General features: G+C 43.8%; 1 protein-coding gene across 3 annotated transcripts; it reads left to right on the top strand.

Annotated features, from left to right (window-relative positions):
- Positions 1 to 121: 121 nt before the first annotated feature.
- On the top strand, positions 122 to 19,232 carry LOC118299724 (protein KIAA0100). Of its 3 annotated transcripts, none has more exons than XM_035623679.2 (40): positions 122 to 299; positions 806 to 913; positions 1,057 to 1,183; positions 1,730 to 1,779; positions 1,903 to 2,044; positions 2,121 to 2,239; positions 2,346 to 2,406; positions 2,480 to 2,663; positions 4,148 to 4,271; positions 4,375 to 4,499; positions 4,601 to 4,668; positions 4,767 to 4,903; positions 5,128 to 5,282; positions 5,672 to 5,865; positions 6,175 to 6,472; positions 6,916 to 7,121; positions 7,211 to 8,261; positions 8,372 to 8,563; positions 8,915 to 9,117; positions 9,261 to 9,379; positions 9,465 to 9,688; positions 9,835 to 10,025; positions 10,194 to 10,293; positions 10,432 to 10,631; positions 10,723 to 11,020; positions 11,096 to 11,253; positions 11,532 to 11,738; positions 12,038 to 12,137; positions 12,360 to 12,542; positions 12,725 to 12,846; positions 12,967 to 13,122; positions 13,555 to 13,676; positions 13,759 to 13,939; positions 14,233 to 14,319; positions 15,163 to 15,273; positions 15,365 to 15,500; positions 15,849 to 15,973; positions 16,787 to 16,888; positions 17,416 to 17,550; positions 17,852 to 19,232. In XM_035623679.2, the coding sequence occupies exons 2-40, from the start codon at positions 843 to 845 to the stop codon at positions 18,038 to 18,040; spliced, it is 6,753 nt and encodes a 2,250-aa protein (XP_035479572.2). In that variant the 5' UTR covers positions 122 to 299; positions 806 to 842; the 3' UTR covers positions 18,041 to 19,232. The 3 variants fall into 3 exon arrangements, with proteins under 3 accessions (XP_035479572.2, XP_035479573.2, XP_035479571.2); XM_035623680.2 differs by having other exon boundaries at positions 2,480 to 2,675; positions 5,164 to 5,282; XM_035623678.2 differs by having other exon boundaries at positions 2,480 to 2,675.
- The last annotated feature ends 3 nt before the right edge of the window (positions 19,233 to 19,235 follow it).

Here is a 19,235-nt window from a genome sequence, read left to right as displayed (position 1 = left end):
TCCTCTATGAATTGTCTGGATGTGTGTGTGTGTATGTATGTGTATGTGTGTGTGTGTGTGTGCACTGTGAGTGAACTGCTGATTGAATAACCCTTTGTGTTTGGATGCAAAGTTACACATTAATGTCCCTGTAATCAGTTCTTCTGGCGACGGTCCAGCGTCTTCGTCTCCCTCAGTCGCGGAGTGACGGACCACAGCGGAGCCGCTGTTCACTCGTCGGGGCAGAGAGCACAGATCTGACGCTGCTGCCAGCGGAGTGATGCTGAGCACTGACACCCCGGCGCTCTGAACATGTCCGGGTGAGTTTACCGAGTAACTGGAAGCTGAACCGATCGACAGCAGCGAGTTGTCAAAAACAACAACAACAACAACAACAACGCGAAGTTAGCTGTAGCGCTAGCATGCTACAATGCTAGCACTGATTTTTTTCCCCTTCTCTCTCGCTGTGTGACGCGGCGGCAAAATGTCATTGAACCGCTTCGTGTGCGCTGACAGCCGCCGCGGGGCGGGTCACCGCAGTGAACGTCCGGGTGGAAGTGTTCCGGCCGCGGAGGGACGAACCTCGAGCCACACGCTGTCGAATGCTCGGTTCGTAACGACACTGTCGTCTCGTAGCAACGTTAGCACCGCGGCGCTAGCTGCTAGCTGCTAGCGTTAGCTCACGACGCGCACAACTGACGGTCGAGGATTTGCACCGCAAGTGTTTCCTCTGTCACTTCCGACCGTGGCCTTGTTGTGGCGCTCTGTCGGAGAAGTACCGACGTGTGAGCGGTGTTAGTCTCATCTCTTCCTCCTCCGCCCGCAGCTGGTAGAGCAGCGGACAGACCCGCGTCCGGGACACGATGTCTCTCCTGCTGACGTCCGTCCTCCTGGTGCTGCTGCTCGGGCTCGTGTTGTCATGTGTCGTCTTCAGGTAAGAACTCGTGGCTTGCCTGGCTCCAATAGTTGCCAATAACTCCGGTCCAGTCGAACCTGGCAGGGTGTCCGGGGGTGTCGGCGTTTACCCGGACGGTTGGAACCGACCTGAGACTGACCCGTGTGTGTCGGTGTTGGCAGGTGGCTCATGTGCACCCTGGCCGTGAGATTCTTCCAGGCGGCACTGAACGCGGATCTAAAGATCCGATCAGTCGGGCTGTTTTCTGTCCAAGGAGTCAGTATCCAGTTTCAGCCCCAGCACACTCTGGTGAGACACAGTTCACATGACACTCAAGTCCCCAGCTCATGCAGGCAGCCTGTGTGTGTGTGTGTGTGTGTGCGCGTGTGTGTGTGCGTGCGTGCGTGTGTGTGTGTGCGTGCGTGCGTGCGTGTGTGTCTGTCTGTCTGTCTGTCTGTGTGTGCGTGTGTCTGTCTGTCTGTCTGTGTGTGTGTGTGCGCGTGCGTGCGTGCGTGTGTCTGTCTGTGTGTGCGTGTGTCTGTCTGTGTGTGTCTGTGTCTGTCTGTCTGTGTGTGTGTGCGTGTGTGTGTGTCTTTGTGTGTGCGTGTGTCTGTGTGTGTGTGTCTGTGTGTGTGTGTGTGTGTGCATGTGTGTGTGCATGTGTGTGTGTGTCTGTCTGTCTGTGTGTGTGTGTGTGTGTGTGTGTGTCTGTGTGTGTGTGTGTGTGTCTTTGTGTGTGCGTGTGTCTGTGTGTGTGTCTGTGTGTGTGTGTGTGTGCATGTGTGTGTGTGCACTGTACCAAGGTGCTTGTCACCGGATGTGTGGGCTGTAACATCCTCTCTCTCTCCATGGCAGGAAATTGACAGAATATGGATTTCTAGTAAACTTCTAAACCAGGATTTGCCGTAAGTTGTATTGTTCTTTTACACCAAACCCTGGTGCAAAAAATAAGCGGCAGACTCTTAATCATTACTTATATGATGATTTTTAATTCTGTTATTAATCCATTCTGTGTTTGTCTTTCTCAGGAGATACCTGGCGTTGTGTGTCGGGGAAACCAGAGTTAGGTTTGACTTGCAAGCACCACTGAGCCCTCTGGTGAAGAAGAGCCATGGAAAAAAATCAGGGAAGATTTCAGTCAGCCCCACGACTCTGCGCTTTTTGTCACAAGTATGGGGCTTCACTGTCGGTCATTCTTTTCCCAAACTGACTTGTAGGCATCTCATTTACTGTTTTGTGTTCTCAGCTGCTGTCGTTCCACGTCAGCTCGATCAATGTGATGGTACTGAACATCGCACTGTCAGAGTCTCTATGGCACATGACTATAACAGGAATCACCTTGTTACTTGACCACCAGAGTAAACGGTGACTACGTCTTTCTTCTGTCTACCTCACTCATTTCATTTTGAAAGATGTTTCAGAGCGGGGAACAAGTTACACAATATCTTTAACTTTTTAATTTTTTTGTTAGGTTAGCGTGGGACTTCTCGGTCGGCCAGCTAAGCAGCAAAGTGCTTAAAAGCAGTCAGTTGGTGAGTCCTGTTATTGCCTCTGAAATAGGAAGTTCTGTTTGAACCCGAGTGATCAATGTGCTCTCCATTAAAGGACATATGTTTGGCTGAGGTGGCCCTGAGCCTGCTGCTGTCCGGAGATGTGAGCCTTCCGGACATGAAGCCAGGTTGTCTGTCCCTGAGAGTGAGGACACTGATCGCAGAGCTGCATGAGGGACTGTTCCTCAGCCAACTCCTGCCTCCCCCATCTCCCTCAAGGAGTGTCCACGATGCATCTGGTGAGCAAGGTCGTGGTATAATATCTCATATGTCAAAAAAACTATTTGAAGTATTTAACAGACTAGAGCTGGCAATAATCAGTCAGTCTTGGGATGTTGATCTCACTGCTTGGCCTCTGATTAAAATGTCTAATATTTTATCTTTTCCAACCCAGAATCACACATTTGTTTTAATTTCTTTGGATTCCTTTTTTTTCCCCTGAGACATTTTTGAATAATTTCCTCCATTGTCTGCAATGTTATTATTTAACCACCACACTGGATATTATGTTTACAGTCCCTTGTGAAATTTTCATATAGACACTAAGCAGAAATATTTGCACTTGAGGATATCATGCATGTACTAGGCGCCAGAATTTATATGACATCTAATCTATTTTTTTCCTGGGCTGGTATATCTGGATTTTCCCAGGAACCATCAGGTTAATTACAGTCCTATCTAATATGATATGTTCAATGCACTCACATTAAGTGGCCAGAACGATAACCATGACGGCAATAAAAGGTAGGCATCAGGATTCGGCATGATCTCAGTAGATACCGCTTTCACTGTGCGCGCTCACTTGACAAGCGCACAGTTGTCAGTAGACAGGCAGAGCTCAGCTTAAAGGGGCAGTAAGCAATTTTGGAGAAAGTTAGTTTCTCTATTTGTTGTTGTTGTGATTTTACTGATCTGGCAGCCTCGGGTACGGAAGACGCGCTAACCACAAGGCCCAACGTCTGAGTTGTAGCACCGTTCGCTAGCCCGTCTCGTAACGTGTCGGGGAGAGATGTTTACAAACTCCACACACAGTGTTGTGTGGAGCGGTAATTTTTTTGTTTTCGATTTACAGCGCCAGGGCTGAGCGAAAAACCCATATTTTTTTGTGGCGCACCCACAGAACCGACAGCTAACGGGCCGTGAAGAAATATTGGCAGATTTTTACGAAATGTGTATTGCTTTAGAATCGCTTACTGCCCCTCAAACACCGGCCCTGCTGTGTAAGAGCGTGCTGTGGGCAAGCTGATACATAAATGTCTTTAAATGTAAAACACCACTTCCATAGACATGGTTAAGATTAGCAGTTCTGGCCATATAAATACACGTTTACAGTCTCTAGGGAAAAAGAGGCGATGACACAGCTCACTGGTATTTCCATACAGAAGTTATTTTTGGATCATAAGAAACCCAAGCTTATATCACATTTTCTAGAAACTTTTGACCACAGTTCCCAGGAAACGTTTGTTTATAGGGGAAGTTGAGTCAATTAAAACCTGCCTCATTTCTGTTGTTTCGGACAGATGGTTTTTTTAAGTGCAATAGATTTAACACAGAGTAAATCCTAGTTGCTCATTTTGATTGTTGTGTTACATCGTATTTTCAGTTATTAAACAGAATTTTTTAGCTGGCATTCCTGTCAAGTAAACCTCAACATTTTTAATACTATTACACACATAATGCATAATAATATGATTGATGGTATTGTATTACTGTTTTCTCTCAGAGAGTGAAAATACTGAGTCCATCCAGACTGAGGCTGTGGAACGGTTTCATCAGTTGATTCCACACACTGTCAATGTGGAATGTGAAAATACAAATGTAACCCTGTCAATGCACAGCCAGAAAAGGTGAGTCAGTGTTTTACCATCTGCTGCTTGCAGCTATTATTTTTTACAGTATGATTCCCCATCGAATTAAACATTGGATGTGACTATTTCCTCATCTGCACAGGCACCTGAACTGGACGCTGAAGTCTTTGAAGGTCTCCTATGGACGTGATGATGAGCAGCTTCCTCTTAAAAGCTTCACTCCGGAGCTGAGCTTTCCCCAGAGTAGCCTGGAGCTCCTTCTCGAGGGTTAGTGGACAGATGGGTGCCAGACGCAATGCAGAGAGTTGGATAAAGGAAAAAAGCTATGAATAACATGTTCTTGTCTTCTTTCTTTTTTTCATTGGCAGATGGACTTCTCCTCTCTCAGAGTAGGCAAAGAATCCTTTGTGTGAACACTCTGAAGACAGCTCTGCATGTGAGGAGGATGGTTGACAATCACTTCATTAGGTCAAAGCTTCATAAATGTATGACTCATAGTTTTGACTAATGCGTCTTGTGTTTTTGTGAATTTAGGTTACATCGATGGACATCTCAGGGTCATTCACAGTCAACACTTGCATCATCCACTACCGTCACCAGGAGTTCTCCCATTGGCTTAATCTATTTCCATGGGAACAGCTAATCCACAGGAAAGCAGCACATAAAAAAAGGCAAGTTGCTAAAACACAACTTAAAGGTTTGAACTCCTTTAATTGCAGGTAATACTTAATTATTACAACCACACATTTTCTGTGACGTCTTTTGGACTTTGCTTAATGCTGTAATGAAAATAACCTTTTAATACCATTTGCTATCTTCTCTTTCTTATCCATGTGTTTTGTGTGGGCATCACTCATTCTGTATTGTTTTTCCATCACCTTATTCTGTTGTGTAGTCTATTAGATTATTTGCCCACCCTCCTTTTCCTCAGGCGCCTCCCTCACCTGGATGCCCCAGTGATGATCACTTCCTCTGTGTCCAATGTCAACGTGTCTGTTCAGTTGGGAGACACGACGCCTTTTGCTCTCGGCTTCCTGTCTGCCAGTGCAGGTACTGTAGGTCTCTCTCACACATGCGAATACACTCAGCGAGAGGCAGATGACTGACACATGATGTTATTGCTTCACTGCAAAATGACAACCGTGTTGTAAGCAATAGCACTTCATGTTATTACTCAACATCATTTGCAAGTCATATTCTATTTTTTTATTTTTTTCAGAAGGCAATTTTTAGGCCAACCTTTTTCAAATACACTAGATTAGATTATCTCTTTTCCTTAGAGTGCCCTTTCAATGTTACACATTAACTTACTCTGTTTACCACTGTTGCCTTTTCACAGCTTTTTATTCAGAGTGACTTCAATCATTCTACTGCAACACATTTGATTATAATTCCTCAGAGTAGCCTTGTGATGTGGCTGTATCCTTCCGTGTCCGCAGAACTGCAGCATCTTCTTGACATTAAAGTTGTCAAAGAGAGTTTGGAGTCCCAGAATGTCCACCAGCGTGCGTCCCTGTCCCTGGACAACTTCTGGTGGAGAGTGGGTCAAGGGTCTCATATCCAACAAGCACCCCACCCTCCTGGTAAACACGTGTGGGGAGAAGCCCTCATTTTAGACTCACTCAGTCTTCAGGTGGGAAACTCAAATTATTCAGAAGCATTTAGAAACTTGTTTTGTTCTCGACATAATGATGCTCTAGATTCATTGTCACATTTTTTTGTAAATGCACAACCAAAGGTGTCCTTATGTACATCAATATATATATCTACACAGCTACACCATTACTTCTTATCTTCTTGTCATTCTTTACTTTGCATACATTTTGTGAATTTCCCAGATTAGATGAAAGATTAGGAAAAGCTGTTTCAAGTTTAATCTAGTTTTTATGTTGATGAGCTTGTTGGTACATGTTCATGTACTTTTAATCTCTCCTCCTTCTAGGGGAGTTTCAACCGACCCCACATGGAGTCAGGTAACCAGCCTCCGAGTCTGAGCGTGGAGTCCAGTCTGAAAGGGCTTCAAGTGGAGCTCTCAGAGACCTGTGCACTGTGTCTGTCTCGCCTGCTCGCCCTCATTTGTTTCCCTGGTGATCAGAGGCCACAGCTGCCAGATGTGGCCGCAGTGACTCCCTCTACTGACGAAGCTGTCCAACACATCCCCTCCTCACAGCTACACTTGCTTTTTAAACTGGAATGCCATCTGGAGGATGTAAATGTGTTCACACTCTCTAATCTGGCAGGTAAGAAGTTTCTTTACATACAGTAGGTGTAGTGTACCAGTTTGACTGAAAACACAGGTCCTAATAACTCTGTTTTAATATAACTTTTCTCACGGGACAACAGGGCCCAAATAAATGTGACCTTTGTAGATCTCAAACAATTAGTCATTAGTTTATCAGCAGCTCTTTTGGTAAATCATTAAAGTTGTTTTTCAAGCAAAAATCCCAAATATTAGATCTAAAAAAGTATATATATACATACATACATACATACATATATACTTTGCCTTATGTGACAGTAAACTAATTGTCTTGGGCTTTGGGGAAACTGCGATAGATTCTATATTGTCATACAGCAAAAACAATGACTAATAAATGAGTTTTCATTATCTTCTCTGCAAAATTCTCTGCTCTAGCAGTCGATCATCACCTAAATTGATCCCCCTCTTGTGTTCTTTCTTTAGGAGCTGTGTCTTTGCGGATGGACACTGTAAGAGTCTTGAGCTCTGCAGAGAGCTCCACTGTGTCTATACAGGGTGTGAGCTTGTCTGTGGTCAAAACAGTTGCAGAGAACATGGAAACATGTTGCCCTGCCTCTCAAACCCTGAACCCTGTGCTCAAACTCACTGCGGTTACCTTTTGTTACCACCTCACCACCCACACCTTACAGGTAATCAGATCTTCATGACGTTGACTTTTCTGGACTGAAATAGTTGCTGTGTCAATATTCATACTTTTTGTTTGTCATGTCTCAATCAGATTGAAAGTGAAGAAGAGGTGACTCTTGAGTGGACGCCACCTGACCACATGGTCATATATCAGCACGTGACTGAAGCTGAGGCCTGTAGTCGTATGCTCTGTGGAGAGGAAAGAGTGGACGGTCCAGTCAAATCTACACAAAGCGAAGCTGCGTCAGGTCAAAGTAGAGGACTGTGTCTGCGCGTTGAGCTGGGCTGTACTCGTTTAACTGCCCACGTTAGCGAGCAGAACTACATTCTCCTGCATACCGAGGGCCTCTCGGTCTCCAAGCACGCTGGCTCCATGCACATCCGCTCCCCTTCGCTGAACTTCAACTTTGACGGTTACAACATTGTCTCCTTTAAAGGTCTAGACTTGGAGACACACGCAGAGCTGACTGAGAGGCAGCTGCACAGAAACAATTTCCCCTTCCTCATCACTCCTCACAACCGTGTCTGGGTTCTCACGTGTCCTTCTCTGTCTGTCGAGTTCCCCTACCAGTACAACTTCTCAAACACCTTCGACCAGGCCATCAGTGTGCAAAAGTGGTTGAAGACTCTCCATCGCTCCCCAAGCGGGGCATCTGCCGTCCAACAACTGCCTCCTGACCTGGTGTTCAAAATCAGCCAGTTCTCGTTCGTCTTCCTGGATGACGTCTTTGAAATCAAGCTGCGAGACAACTATGAGCTGATGAAGGACGAGAGTAAGGAAAGTGCGAAGCGTCTGCAGCTTCTGGATAAGAAGGTGGCAGATCTGCGCAAGCAGCATGGAGAGCTCCTGCCTGCCAGAAAGATTGAAGAGCTGTATAGTTCACTGGAGAAAAAGCACATAGAGATCTACATCCAGCGCTCACGCCGCCTCTATGCAAACACACCGATGAGGAAGTCTCTGCTGACGTGGACCGTGTCCGACTTGGAGCTGGTAGCACTGGCTGATGAGTGTCTACATGGGCCTGACAGGGTGCGAGAGCAACTGAGGGACATTGACGGCCCAAGTCCCTTCCCCAGGGAAGGACTCCCTCTGGTGGTCCAGTGGTGCCGTGCACTCAAATTCAAACTGGCTGCATTTTTAGGTACGGAAGAATATACTGGAAAGAGTGTACTTAAAGCCCTCAAAGTGTTGGCTTATCACAGTATTTTTGTTGAATGATTTACCTCTTTACTGCCATTGCTTTTTTGCCAGTGAGGATTCGGGACTATCCTCGCTACCTGTTTGAGATCCGGGACTGGGAGCTGTCGGGGCGACTGATTGGGACAGAGCACGACGGGCAGGCAAGAGCTCATCGCAAAGAGGTTGTTCCACTCGGTGCACCATGGGGAGATGTAACAGTCCACAGGAATATGCCACCCCTGAAGTTCTACTATGATTTCAAATGTGAGTTAGGGGTATAAGATTTGTCACCATGGGTTTGCCCCCAGCATAATCCTGTCTGGATATGTGGAAGTTAGTATTTTAATATCCGTTGTCTGGAACTTTTCACCCTTCTCTTCACTATATCTGATAAGTTACAGCTTTTGAATGTGCAAGTATCTGCTTACAACTTTAACAAAAGTTTAAAAAAAAGAAGAAGGCAATAATAATTGTAGAAAAAAATGATCAATCTAATGTAGCCTTTTTCACAGAAGACATTTTGACAGGTCATACTTGGAAAAGCACAGCTGTATATAATATAATTCCTTCTTTCATACATTTAACATTAATGTCTCACAATTAAACTTTTCACAGCAAACATCTCTCTCTACACGATTGTGTGGGGGCCTTGTTGGGACCCTGCCTGGACTTTGATCGGGCAGTCAGTTGACCTCCTGACCAAACCCACAGTTGATCCCTCACCTCCCCTGGCATGGTGGGACAAGAGTCGTCTCCTGCTACACGGACGCTGGGTCATGGACATTGATCAGGCCAATCTTCATCAACTAGCTACAGAGGTAAAACACTGGGCACTTGTTTGTTTGTTTGTAGATTTATGCCGATTTTGCTAATTGTTCATGACTACAAAATATTTCTTGTTAATAAAGTGCCAACAATTTTTGTTTTTCACTTGATAATAATCTTGAGAGGCATTTTGCAGGACCCTTATAACACCACAGAAAACTTGCACTGGGAATGGAATAAGCTGAACTTTGACTGGAACCCAGGACAGTTTGTTTTCAAAGGAGACCTGGATGTTAATGTCAGGACAGCGTCCAAGTAGGTGGAGGCGTCACAGATTTGGTTTAATGCTACACGTTTGTAGGGAATCATTCTGTAATCAAGTGCCTTTTTTCTATTCCAGGTATGATGATATCTGTTTTCTGCGTCTGCCCAACCTGTGTATGACACTTGACCTCCAATGGCTGTGTCATGGCAACCCCCATGACCACCACGCTGTAATGCTCTGCTGTACCGATAATGTTGCAGACGTAACCTCAGGACAACCTCATGACTCCTACAGAGCTTTTCGCTCTGAGAACCTCAACCCCTCCATCACCATGGACCTTAACCAGCACTGTGGCACAGGTACATGTAACTCTATCAGACAGGGTAATGGCAGGTCTTGAAAGCCTCAAATTCAACTTGGTGAACAGTAGCTAAGCCCTCAGCACTTGACAAATAAAGCATTATATATGCATCTGGCTCTAGATGGTTATATATTTTCTTCGCAGAGCCCTGTGAGCCCAGAATCCTGCTGTACAGCAGCACTCTGCGCTGGATGCAGAACTTCTGGGCTACCTGGACGGGTGTATCACGACCAATCTGCAGAGGCAAGCTCTTCCACAGCCTCCGGCCGATCCGCAAGAAGCTGGGTCAGCACTACAAACAGATGTCCTACACAGCTGCCTTCCCACAACTACAAGTAAGTGTTTTCTTTTCGTTTTTTTATGCTTCCCTCCAGTAGCCCAATGAAAATCTGTTTCATGTGTTTACCATGAAATCGGTATTTACAGTCACAAGGCACAGTATGTGGTTTGATTATTTGTTTCCCTTGATTTATGTACATCTATACATACTGTGTGTCTTTCAGGTGCATTACTGGGCCTCCTTTGCTCAGCAGAGAGGTATCCAGGTGGAGTGCAACAAAGGCCACGTCTTCACTCGAGGGGCACAGAGACTTATTCCTCAAGGTAAAGCATGATGTGATTCAGGAAAAAGCAAGATATGAATACTTACCAATGTCTCAGATTAGACCCCCAGCAGAGCATGAAGAGGTTTGTATATTTTTTTTAATTTGAATGCGTGTGTGTCTGTTTGTGTTTTCTCAGCTGGCACTGTGATGAGGAGGCTGATCTCTGAATGGAATGTGACTCAGATGGTCAGTGAGCTCTCACAGGTGACCGTTCACCTGATGGCCTCCACCTGGGATGAGACTGCTGACCACCAGATCAACGCTCAGGTGAAGAAGACTCACCTGCTCAGCCTCTCCTCCCTGAGCTACCAGCGACAGAGCAACCGCATTGAGGAGGTAAAAGGCCAAAGACAGCTCAGGTTTAAACCTGTTCTTCGCTGTCTCTATATATATTAAAAGTCAATGTCTTTTTGCATGTTTCTGACAGGAGGTGAACCTGAAGGATGAGACTAATGCCTCTTACACTCACAAACTGCGCCTGGTCGACCTCCGTGCTTCGTGGACGACCACTAACAGGAACATAGCCTTTGGGTTGTACGACGGTTACAAAAAGGCATCTGTACTGAAGAGAAATCTCTCCACTGAAGCTTTGAAAGGTCTGAGGATCGACACGCAGCTGCATACCAAGAAACTCAAACGGTCTACTTCCAACTACTCTAACAGCACAACGCCCACAACCCCCATTGCTCCCACCATCAATCGAGCTGAAAAAAGTCAAAATGAAGGTGAGGAAGTTGCTTGACTGAGACAACAGCCAAGTCATTTAAAGTCAACTAATCTCTTTCCACTTTACTCTGTAGGAACATCAATGCTCCAGAAACTGATTGAGGAAACGGACAAGTTTGTGGTGTTTTCAGAAGAGGACTCTGGTGTCAGCGACCAGCTGTGTGGCATCGCAGCCTGTCAGACCGATGACGTCTATAACCGTAACTGGTTTATCGAGTTGGTCAACTGTCAGGTAGCTACATGGATCAGAGCAGATGTATTTCTGTGATTTGTTAAGTTTTTCCACAACACAAGATATTTTCACTTTGGGGTAAAAGTTAGAGTCCAATTTATTTGATTTCATGTTAAATCTGTAATTGAGGAATCACGTGTTCTGCTACAGGAAAGTCAAAGAGTTCTTTAAAGAGTTCTCTCTTTGAGTATTTAGGTTTTCCTCCCAACCTGGTGTTTTCATGCGAGCCAATTGTAAGAGTGACCCAGCGTTTTAACCCTCCCCTTGTTTTTCCCCAGATGATGTTGCGAGGCACAGAGACAGCAGGCTGTGTGTTGGTGTCTGCAGCAAAGGCTCAGCTTCTGCAGTGTGAGCACCACCCTGCCTGGTACAACGACACCCTGAAGCAGAAGACCACTTGGACCTGTCTGCTGGATGGTATGCAGTACTTTGCCACCATGGAGCCCAACCCCTCTGAGCATGAGGACAGGCAGCTGTGGCTGGAGGTAGGCACAGCCCTCACTTGGTAACAAGTACAAATTAATCCTCGTTTTATATTCAGTTTGTAGAGTTACATTTCCTTCTGACTTAAATAAGATCGAGATACATTACCAAAGCATGGAAAAACACAGAATTTTAATTTACAATCTAAATGACTACATCAAGTTTTTTGTTCTTTTAAAATAAAGATCCAGTAATGATGAAGTTATGGTTGAATAAGGGCCTAACGTTGTTGTAATTCATCCGTTATGTGCGGCGCTGTCCCTCCTCTGATTTTCTCCTCTTTGTATTATGTTGTGTTTAGGTGAAAAATATAGAGGAGCACAGGCAGCGTAACCTAGACTCAGTGCTGGAGCTGATGGAGAGTGGCCAAGCAGTGGGAGGAATGGTTAGCACCACTACAGGTATGGCACTACCCGCACTAACCCAATATTGCTTTTTCTTACTGGATAGTTTTTGAAATGTGCAATCTGCAGAACAATTACACCACACTGCTGCAAAGGCTGTACAATATAAACCTTAAACTGTCGTGCCACATTTATTTTTTATTTCAGCGTATGTCTGTATAGTGATTTATATTTACTCTACCGTTATTTCCTTTGATCATTTCTTTTCAACAACTGCAGATTGGAACCTGCCAGCTCAAGTGAATGAGACTCAGCAGGTTCAGCGAATCATCTCGCGTTGTAGCTGCCGGATGCACTACATCAGCTACAGTCATGACATCAACCCAGAGCTGGCCACACAGATCAAACCACCAGAGCTGAGGAATAACCACGAGAAAGAGGACCTGCTGAAAAAACAGGCTGGTACGTCTGGTCGCCTAGAGACAGTATATTTTGATCTGCACTATGTCAAGGGAGAGATTATCTGTTTTTGTTTGTTTTTTTGTTTTTGTTAAAAGGGAAGCTGCCCACATTTTTCAGTGTGAGAAAATGTCACGACCGAAAATGGTAATGGAATGGCATTATAATTTCACTTCTTTTCCCAGGGGCTGTGGACACCTTCACCCTCATTCACCATGACCTTGAGATATCCACCAACCCTGTTCAGTACGCCATGATCCTGGACATTGTCAACAACCTGTTGTTACACGTGGAGCCCAGACGCAAAGTAGGCTGGACCATCAGTTGGCAAATGATCCCAGTTTATAGAAGATCGTTGTCCTTACCAGTGTTTTATCTGTGCTCATTGTCTTTGTTTTTTTTTTATCCTCTATTTTTCTGTGCCCAGGAGCACAGTGAGAAAAAACAGCGAGTGCGTTTCCAGCTGGAAATTTCAAGTAACCCAGAAGAGCAGCGCAGCAGCATCCTGCATCTCCAGGAGGCAGTGAGGCAACATCTTGCTCAGATTAGACGCCTTGAGAAGCAGATCTACTCCAACATCAGGGTGAGCCACACATTGGTAATTTAGAGGGTGACTTATATTGTAGTTGAGCAATTTATGTTTTTTAAAACTCATTTCCCATCTGAAGAAATTCAGATTTTTGTAAATATAGTGTATGTTGACATGAGCTTATCAAGCTTGGTCTGTGATTTATTCAAGTGACATTGACAGTGCTGCATTTTCCTCAGATAACTCAATTAACAGAACAACTAGGATAATTGGACAGTTTGGCATTTTTATAAGTTCTACAAGTTATTCAGGTTTAAAACAAACAAACAGGTTGCAAACAAATATGCCCCCCAAAAATTATAAAATCGTCCCTTGGTCCTTTATTTATATAGTAAATATTCAGCTAGAGTCTGTGAACTTTTCTAACCCGAGCACTAAATCTGCACTTAAATCATTTAACATGATGTTTCCTTCTTCCTCTTGAAGGCACAGGCTGAGGAACTGAGCGGTGACGAACTGATGGAGATCAACACAAGACTTCAGAACCAGCTCAATCAGGAGAAGAACGACATGCAGATGAAGAGTGAAGAGCTCAACATTCTCATCAGGTCTGACATCAGCACTCAAATGCATCCAGTATTGGGAAGACATTGCACACAGGTTGTTTTTTTAAATGTCTCTTTTCTCCAGGTGTTTTAAGGACTTCCAGTTGCAACGTGCGAACAAACTGGAGCTGCGTAAGCCCCCAGAGGATGTGAGTGTGGTGAGGAGAACCGAGATCTACTTTGCCCAAGCCCGCTGGTGTTTGACTGAAGAGGACGGCCAGCTTGGTATCGCTGAGCTGGAGCTGCAGAGATTCATGTACAGCAAGGTGGGCACAACAAGCAGCTTCAACAGTGCGGAGCTCCAGCTGACTGATCATGGTCCATCTGGGCGTTAAAAGACGATCCTGCTGTCTCCCTCTGTAGACCATCAATTCCTTGGCTCTAGCTCTTTTCCAGTATTCTCCATTTTTTTTAGAACTGTGTGAGAGAATTAGTACTTGTAATACTAAGTTGAACTTAAGACAGTAAAATATGATTTCTTATTCTTGACACATCCATTATTATTCGTAACTGTTGGGTGGTAAATGTTGACCACTCTGTGAATACTTTGTCCCCACAGCTGAACAAGTCCGATGACACAGCCGAGCATCTGTTGGAGCTCGGCTGGTTCACAATGAACAACCTGCTGCCCAATGCAGTGTACAAGGTGAGTAACTCGCATTATTCAGATTTGATCACTTCGATTTTCTTCTTTTTCATTTATCAAAACAAAAACTTGAGCTTTAACCCAACATAAAACTTTAAATAATCCTTTACAACCAATCACAATGACACTGAAAACAATGAAAACTGTGTAAAGGAAAACAACTACTCTACAACCAATAATGCAATGCCACCTAACATCGCAGCCATACGTTCTTCCTTTACAAGGATTGTGAGTTGTAATTGGACACTTCTAATTCAACTATGTATGTTTTGTTTTAGTTTTTATAGATTTTTTTATTTCCTTTTGCTTTGTACTGGACTGCATTTTCTTCAAATGTGTTTATGTTTTTTTTTCCTTTTATGTCTGTATATGGTTTGGGCAAAACAATATAAACCCCTCTCAATATAATGCACTTCATGCTGATTGTGTGTTCATGATGCTGGAGATGCAATGTTGACTCACATTTATGACTCTGCCTGGTTTCCCCTGTGCAGCGTGTGAGGGTATGTACACTGTTGGTACAGTGACCAGACTGTGATGTCAGTGTTGACTCCATCTCGTTTGTCCAGAGAGGATCGATCACTCTGTGGCTCCTCACTTTCATATTCAGTGTTGCATGTATACTCCAGGATTCATTGATGCATGTGCGAACGAGGACTCATTACAAGTGCGCTCAAAACCTCATGGTGTTTTTCCATTATGTGCTCCTATGATTCATTATTTGTGCTGTTTCATTTAATTTTGTCAAAATTGTAACAAAACATATTAGGACTTTACAAGAACCAATAACTGGAGCTTCTGCTATAATGTTTCTGAACTTAAAATTAACTCTTGTTTTTACAGGTGGTCCTTCGTCCTCAGAGCACCTGTCAGTCAGGACGCCAGTTTGCTTTGCGTATTTTCAGTAAAGTGCGCCCCCCTGTGGGAGGAATCTCAGTGAAGGAACATTTTGAGGTGAGGGATTTCACATGCAGACATCTGAAATGTGTAGATTGTATTTTTATAAAAGTTTTTTTTATAATCATCAGAACTTTTGTATCATCAGGTGAATGTGGTGCCTCTCACCATCCAGCTGATGTACCAGTTCTTCAAAAGAATGATGGGATTTTTCTTCCCGGGAAGAAATGTTGAGGAGGAGGAGGTCACTGATGAGGAGGACAAATTCAGATTGGTTACTACTGGTACGGTTTTGTCAACTTTGGAAATATGACAGCAGGAACCTGAGAAGCACTCTCATCTTTTTGTGTGATCACAAGCCTGCAATCGAAACCAACTAAGCAATCAATAATTGTTTCAGTTTTCTCTGCCAGACGTGTGTGCGTGAGCGCGTGTGCGTGTGTGTGTGTGTATATGTGTCTGTGTCTGTGTCTGTTTGGTGTTGAATTCTCTGTTACGTCATCCCCCTAAGGGCTCTGTCACTGTGGCTTTGACCTTCAGATGTGTTTGAGAGACTTTGAGGGAGTATACAGTTCAGTGTGCGGGGTCACCCAGAGGCCACAGTGCTGATGCTGATGTGCTCCGTGTCACAGGTATCCCTGTCAAGCCTCGGCAGTCGTCAGAGGACACCATGGGTGCGATGGGCCCCAGCAAAGGAGTCGCCCAGGGCCTGAACCGCACTGCCGGGGTCAGGAGGTCGTTCAGGAAACCTCCAGAGGTAATCATGCTTTTTTGGGGGCGAAATTGTGCTCAGAATAACAAGAAAAGATTAAACTATATTTTTATTGTTTCAGTCACAAAATTAACACAGCAGATAAACAGAACTGAACAGACCAGGTCAACAAGGGCAACACATCGCTCATGTAACACCAGAAGGTTTGCTTCATGTGAAGGGTTGTGTTTTTAAATTTTCACAAGAAAATTTGAGATGTGGAGAAAAAAAGGAAATAAAACTCCAGATTTATATTTTGTTATCATGGCTAGAAGTCTGGTTTATTTGTTCTTGGGCAACCACAATTAGAGTACAATTAAAAGGTAATAAAGGTGAGGTGGCATGTCAAATGAAGGCCATTTTTTAGTCCAAAACAGATTCTTACAGCCCCCAACAAATATTTTTGCCCCTATAGAGATCGAGTTTATCAGGATTGGTTCTCGGTAGAGCTCATACTTACTCTAAGGCCTTTATGAAACCACATTTAGATACATTAGATCCAGATTTCTGTTTGGAAACACTATATCTAAAAAAGGTACATAAAAATCCTGGACCCAAAATGGAATGGGTTCATTCTTGGCCCATGTCCCATCCTTCGTGGAAATCTGTTCTGTAGTTTTTGCTTAATCCTGCTAACAATCAAACAAGCAAAAGACAGGGGTGAAAACATAACCTCCTTGGCCAAGGTAATTAGTGCATTTACTCAGTAGAGACGGACAATGTAATCATAGTACTGGCTCTAAGCAAACTACATGTGTAAAACCGAGTGTAGTTATTATTCTTCCTTAAAGATAAAGTATTTTGTTTCCCTCCCACCAGCATCCTGTTGATGACATTGACAAAATGAAGGAGCGAGCAGCCATGAACAACTCCTTCATCTACATCAAGATTCCCCAAGTGCCCCTCTGTGTCAGTTACAAGGTGAGCAACTGTTACTGATCTACGTAACATAAATGCTGTTCATCATGATGGCTAATGAACTTTAATAGGAAGACACAAATAGATAAGAATGAAATTATTAGTCTCTTTTTTTTTCTTCTTTATCTTAAAAAACCTCGGCCCATTCAAACAAAACTATCTTTGTACTTCGCTTATTCACAGTTCTGATCACAGGAATTATCTTATTAGATTTAAAAGTTTTATTTGTCACTTGCTCATACTTCATTGTATTTGCTAATGACAGTGAATACAGCATAGCATAAGTTTAAGATTGCTCAAATGGCTCGTGTGCCAAAAAGAATGATAATAATGTTTTGATTAAAAAATGTAGTGGTTAGCACTTTTGCCTTACAGCAAGAAGGTTCTGGGTTCGAATCCCGATTGAAACCAACCAGGGCCTTTCTGTGTGGAGTTTGCATGTTCTCTCCGGGTTCTCCGGCTTCCTCCCACAGTCCAAAGACATGCAGAATGGGGTTAGGTGTTGACCGTAAACTGTCCTTCTTCCTCAGGGTGAAAAGAGTAGTGTGGACTGGAAGGACCTGAACCTGGTTCTGCCTTGTCTGGAGTACCACAACAACACGTGGACCTGGCTCGACTTTGCCATGGCTGTGAAAAGGGACAGTCGGAAAGCTCTCGTAGCACAGGTACACCTAGTTGTACTTTGGACTCCTCTCTCCCTACTTGTTTAAAACACACATAACCTGCACAAAGCTTGTTGTGGTATGTTATTTAAGATTACATGACCACAATCTGCTCTTTTATCCTATTTCAAATCTATTGTAAGATATTTTATTCCTGCTGTTTAAAGTTACCCTTGAGGGTTATCTTTTCAGTTTTTTGATTTACCATTACCAAGAATGACCAGGTTAGTAATTACATCCATTTGCACCGACATTGAAGAATGTTGTATTCATGAAGTCGTTCTCTTTGCCTCCTGTTGCTCAGATGATAAAAGAGAAGCTGCGTCTGAAGCCGGCTACAGGCTCCGACCTGCGTGGCGGGAAGGCGTCCGAGGGGAAGTCGGACAACAGCCTGCAGCAGCAGGAGGAGGACGAGAAGGCTCGGCTCCTCATTGGCCTCAGCACTGCGGACAAGAGCTCCAGCAAGAAGAGCATCTTCAGTCGACGCAAGTGAACCAACAAACACTCACACACTTCACACTGTGCCTGAGCTCAACTGGACGATCCGCCGCAGTCCCTCAGCACGGGGATCAGGGAACGAGCAGACTGTGTTTAGGGGTCAGAATATCAGTCTGGCTTTGTGAATCACAGTGGAAAAGGGAGATGGTGAAGCATTTCAAATTATATTTAATCATATCATATCAATGTGATATAGTTTACTATATCATATGAGCCTGCTGAACTTAAGAATTTTTATTTTTGACTCCTGATTTGAAATATTCCCAAAAATCCCTGAAGGGAATTCGGCACCAGTGTTACAAGGGTGCCATTTTGACCAAATCTACTATTTTACCTTCTATATTTGTGTGCCATTAAAGAAAAAAAATCTCATTCTACATTTCAAACGATCATTGAATTTAGTGATCACTCATATTGCATTGAATGTAGCGGGGATGATTGACAGTGTGTAGCTGAGCACGTCACTGTTCCTGTTCCCCTGCTTCTATACATGCAAGACTGAGAGCAACTCTTCCTGCTGGCTCGGGAACACACTTTATATCAAGAACTCAGCCTGCCAGAATAAATAAGACTCAATGGAAAGTACCTTAAATGCTGTTGGCTGTAAAAAAAAAAAAAAAAAAGAATAAATAGATAATATCATAATAAAAAATATATCGAAATGTTTTATTAAACAAAGCGTATAGCAGTTGTTCATGGCTGTATGACTGTCACTGACAGGAAGGCCTTTTCCCATAGAAGATGCTTGTTTTATATTTTACTTGTGAATGAGTTTCTGCGTCTGTCAGCTCACTGTTTAACTGCTCCTCACCTCAGTGCAATACATCGACAACAGCGGCAGAACGTTTCAATGTGTAATATAACGTCGCACTTGGTTTGACGTTATTGTTGCAAAAAGAAATGTGTCGCAGCAATCGCTGAGCGTATGTTTTTTGTAATTTTAACACTGAAGCACTTTTTATGCAAAGTATTTTGATATTTTTGTAATCGCGGTTGTTTTCTGTTAAATTACCTGTTTAAGTGCGCTGCTAAACACTGTTTATTTCTCACACATTTCTGTTCAGAAGAGAAAACAGCCCCTAAACATTTCAATTAAAAGGAAGATATCGCTGAAGCAGATGTGTTCACATTTCTATCAGCTCTGTGGCTTATTGTTTATCTATTAATAAAAGTGTTATAGTCTCTCGGCG

The sequence above is a fragment of the Scophthalmus maximus genome, chromosome 11 (assembly GCF_022379125.1).
Source record: "Scophthalmus maximus strain ysfricsl-2021 chromosome 11, ASM2237912v1, whole genome shotgun sequence".
Taxonomy (NCBI): Eukaryota; Metazoa; Chordata; class Actinopteri; order Pleuronectiformes; family Scophthalmidae; genus Scophthalmus; species Scophthalmus maximus.
This window is presented reverse-complemented; position numbering and strand designations above follow the sequence as displayed.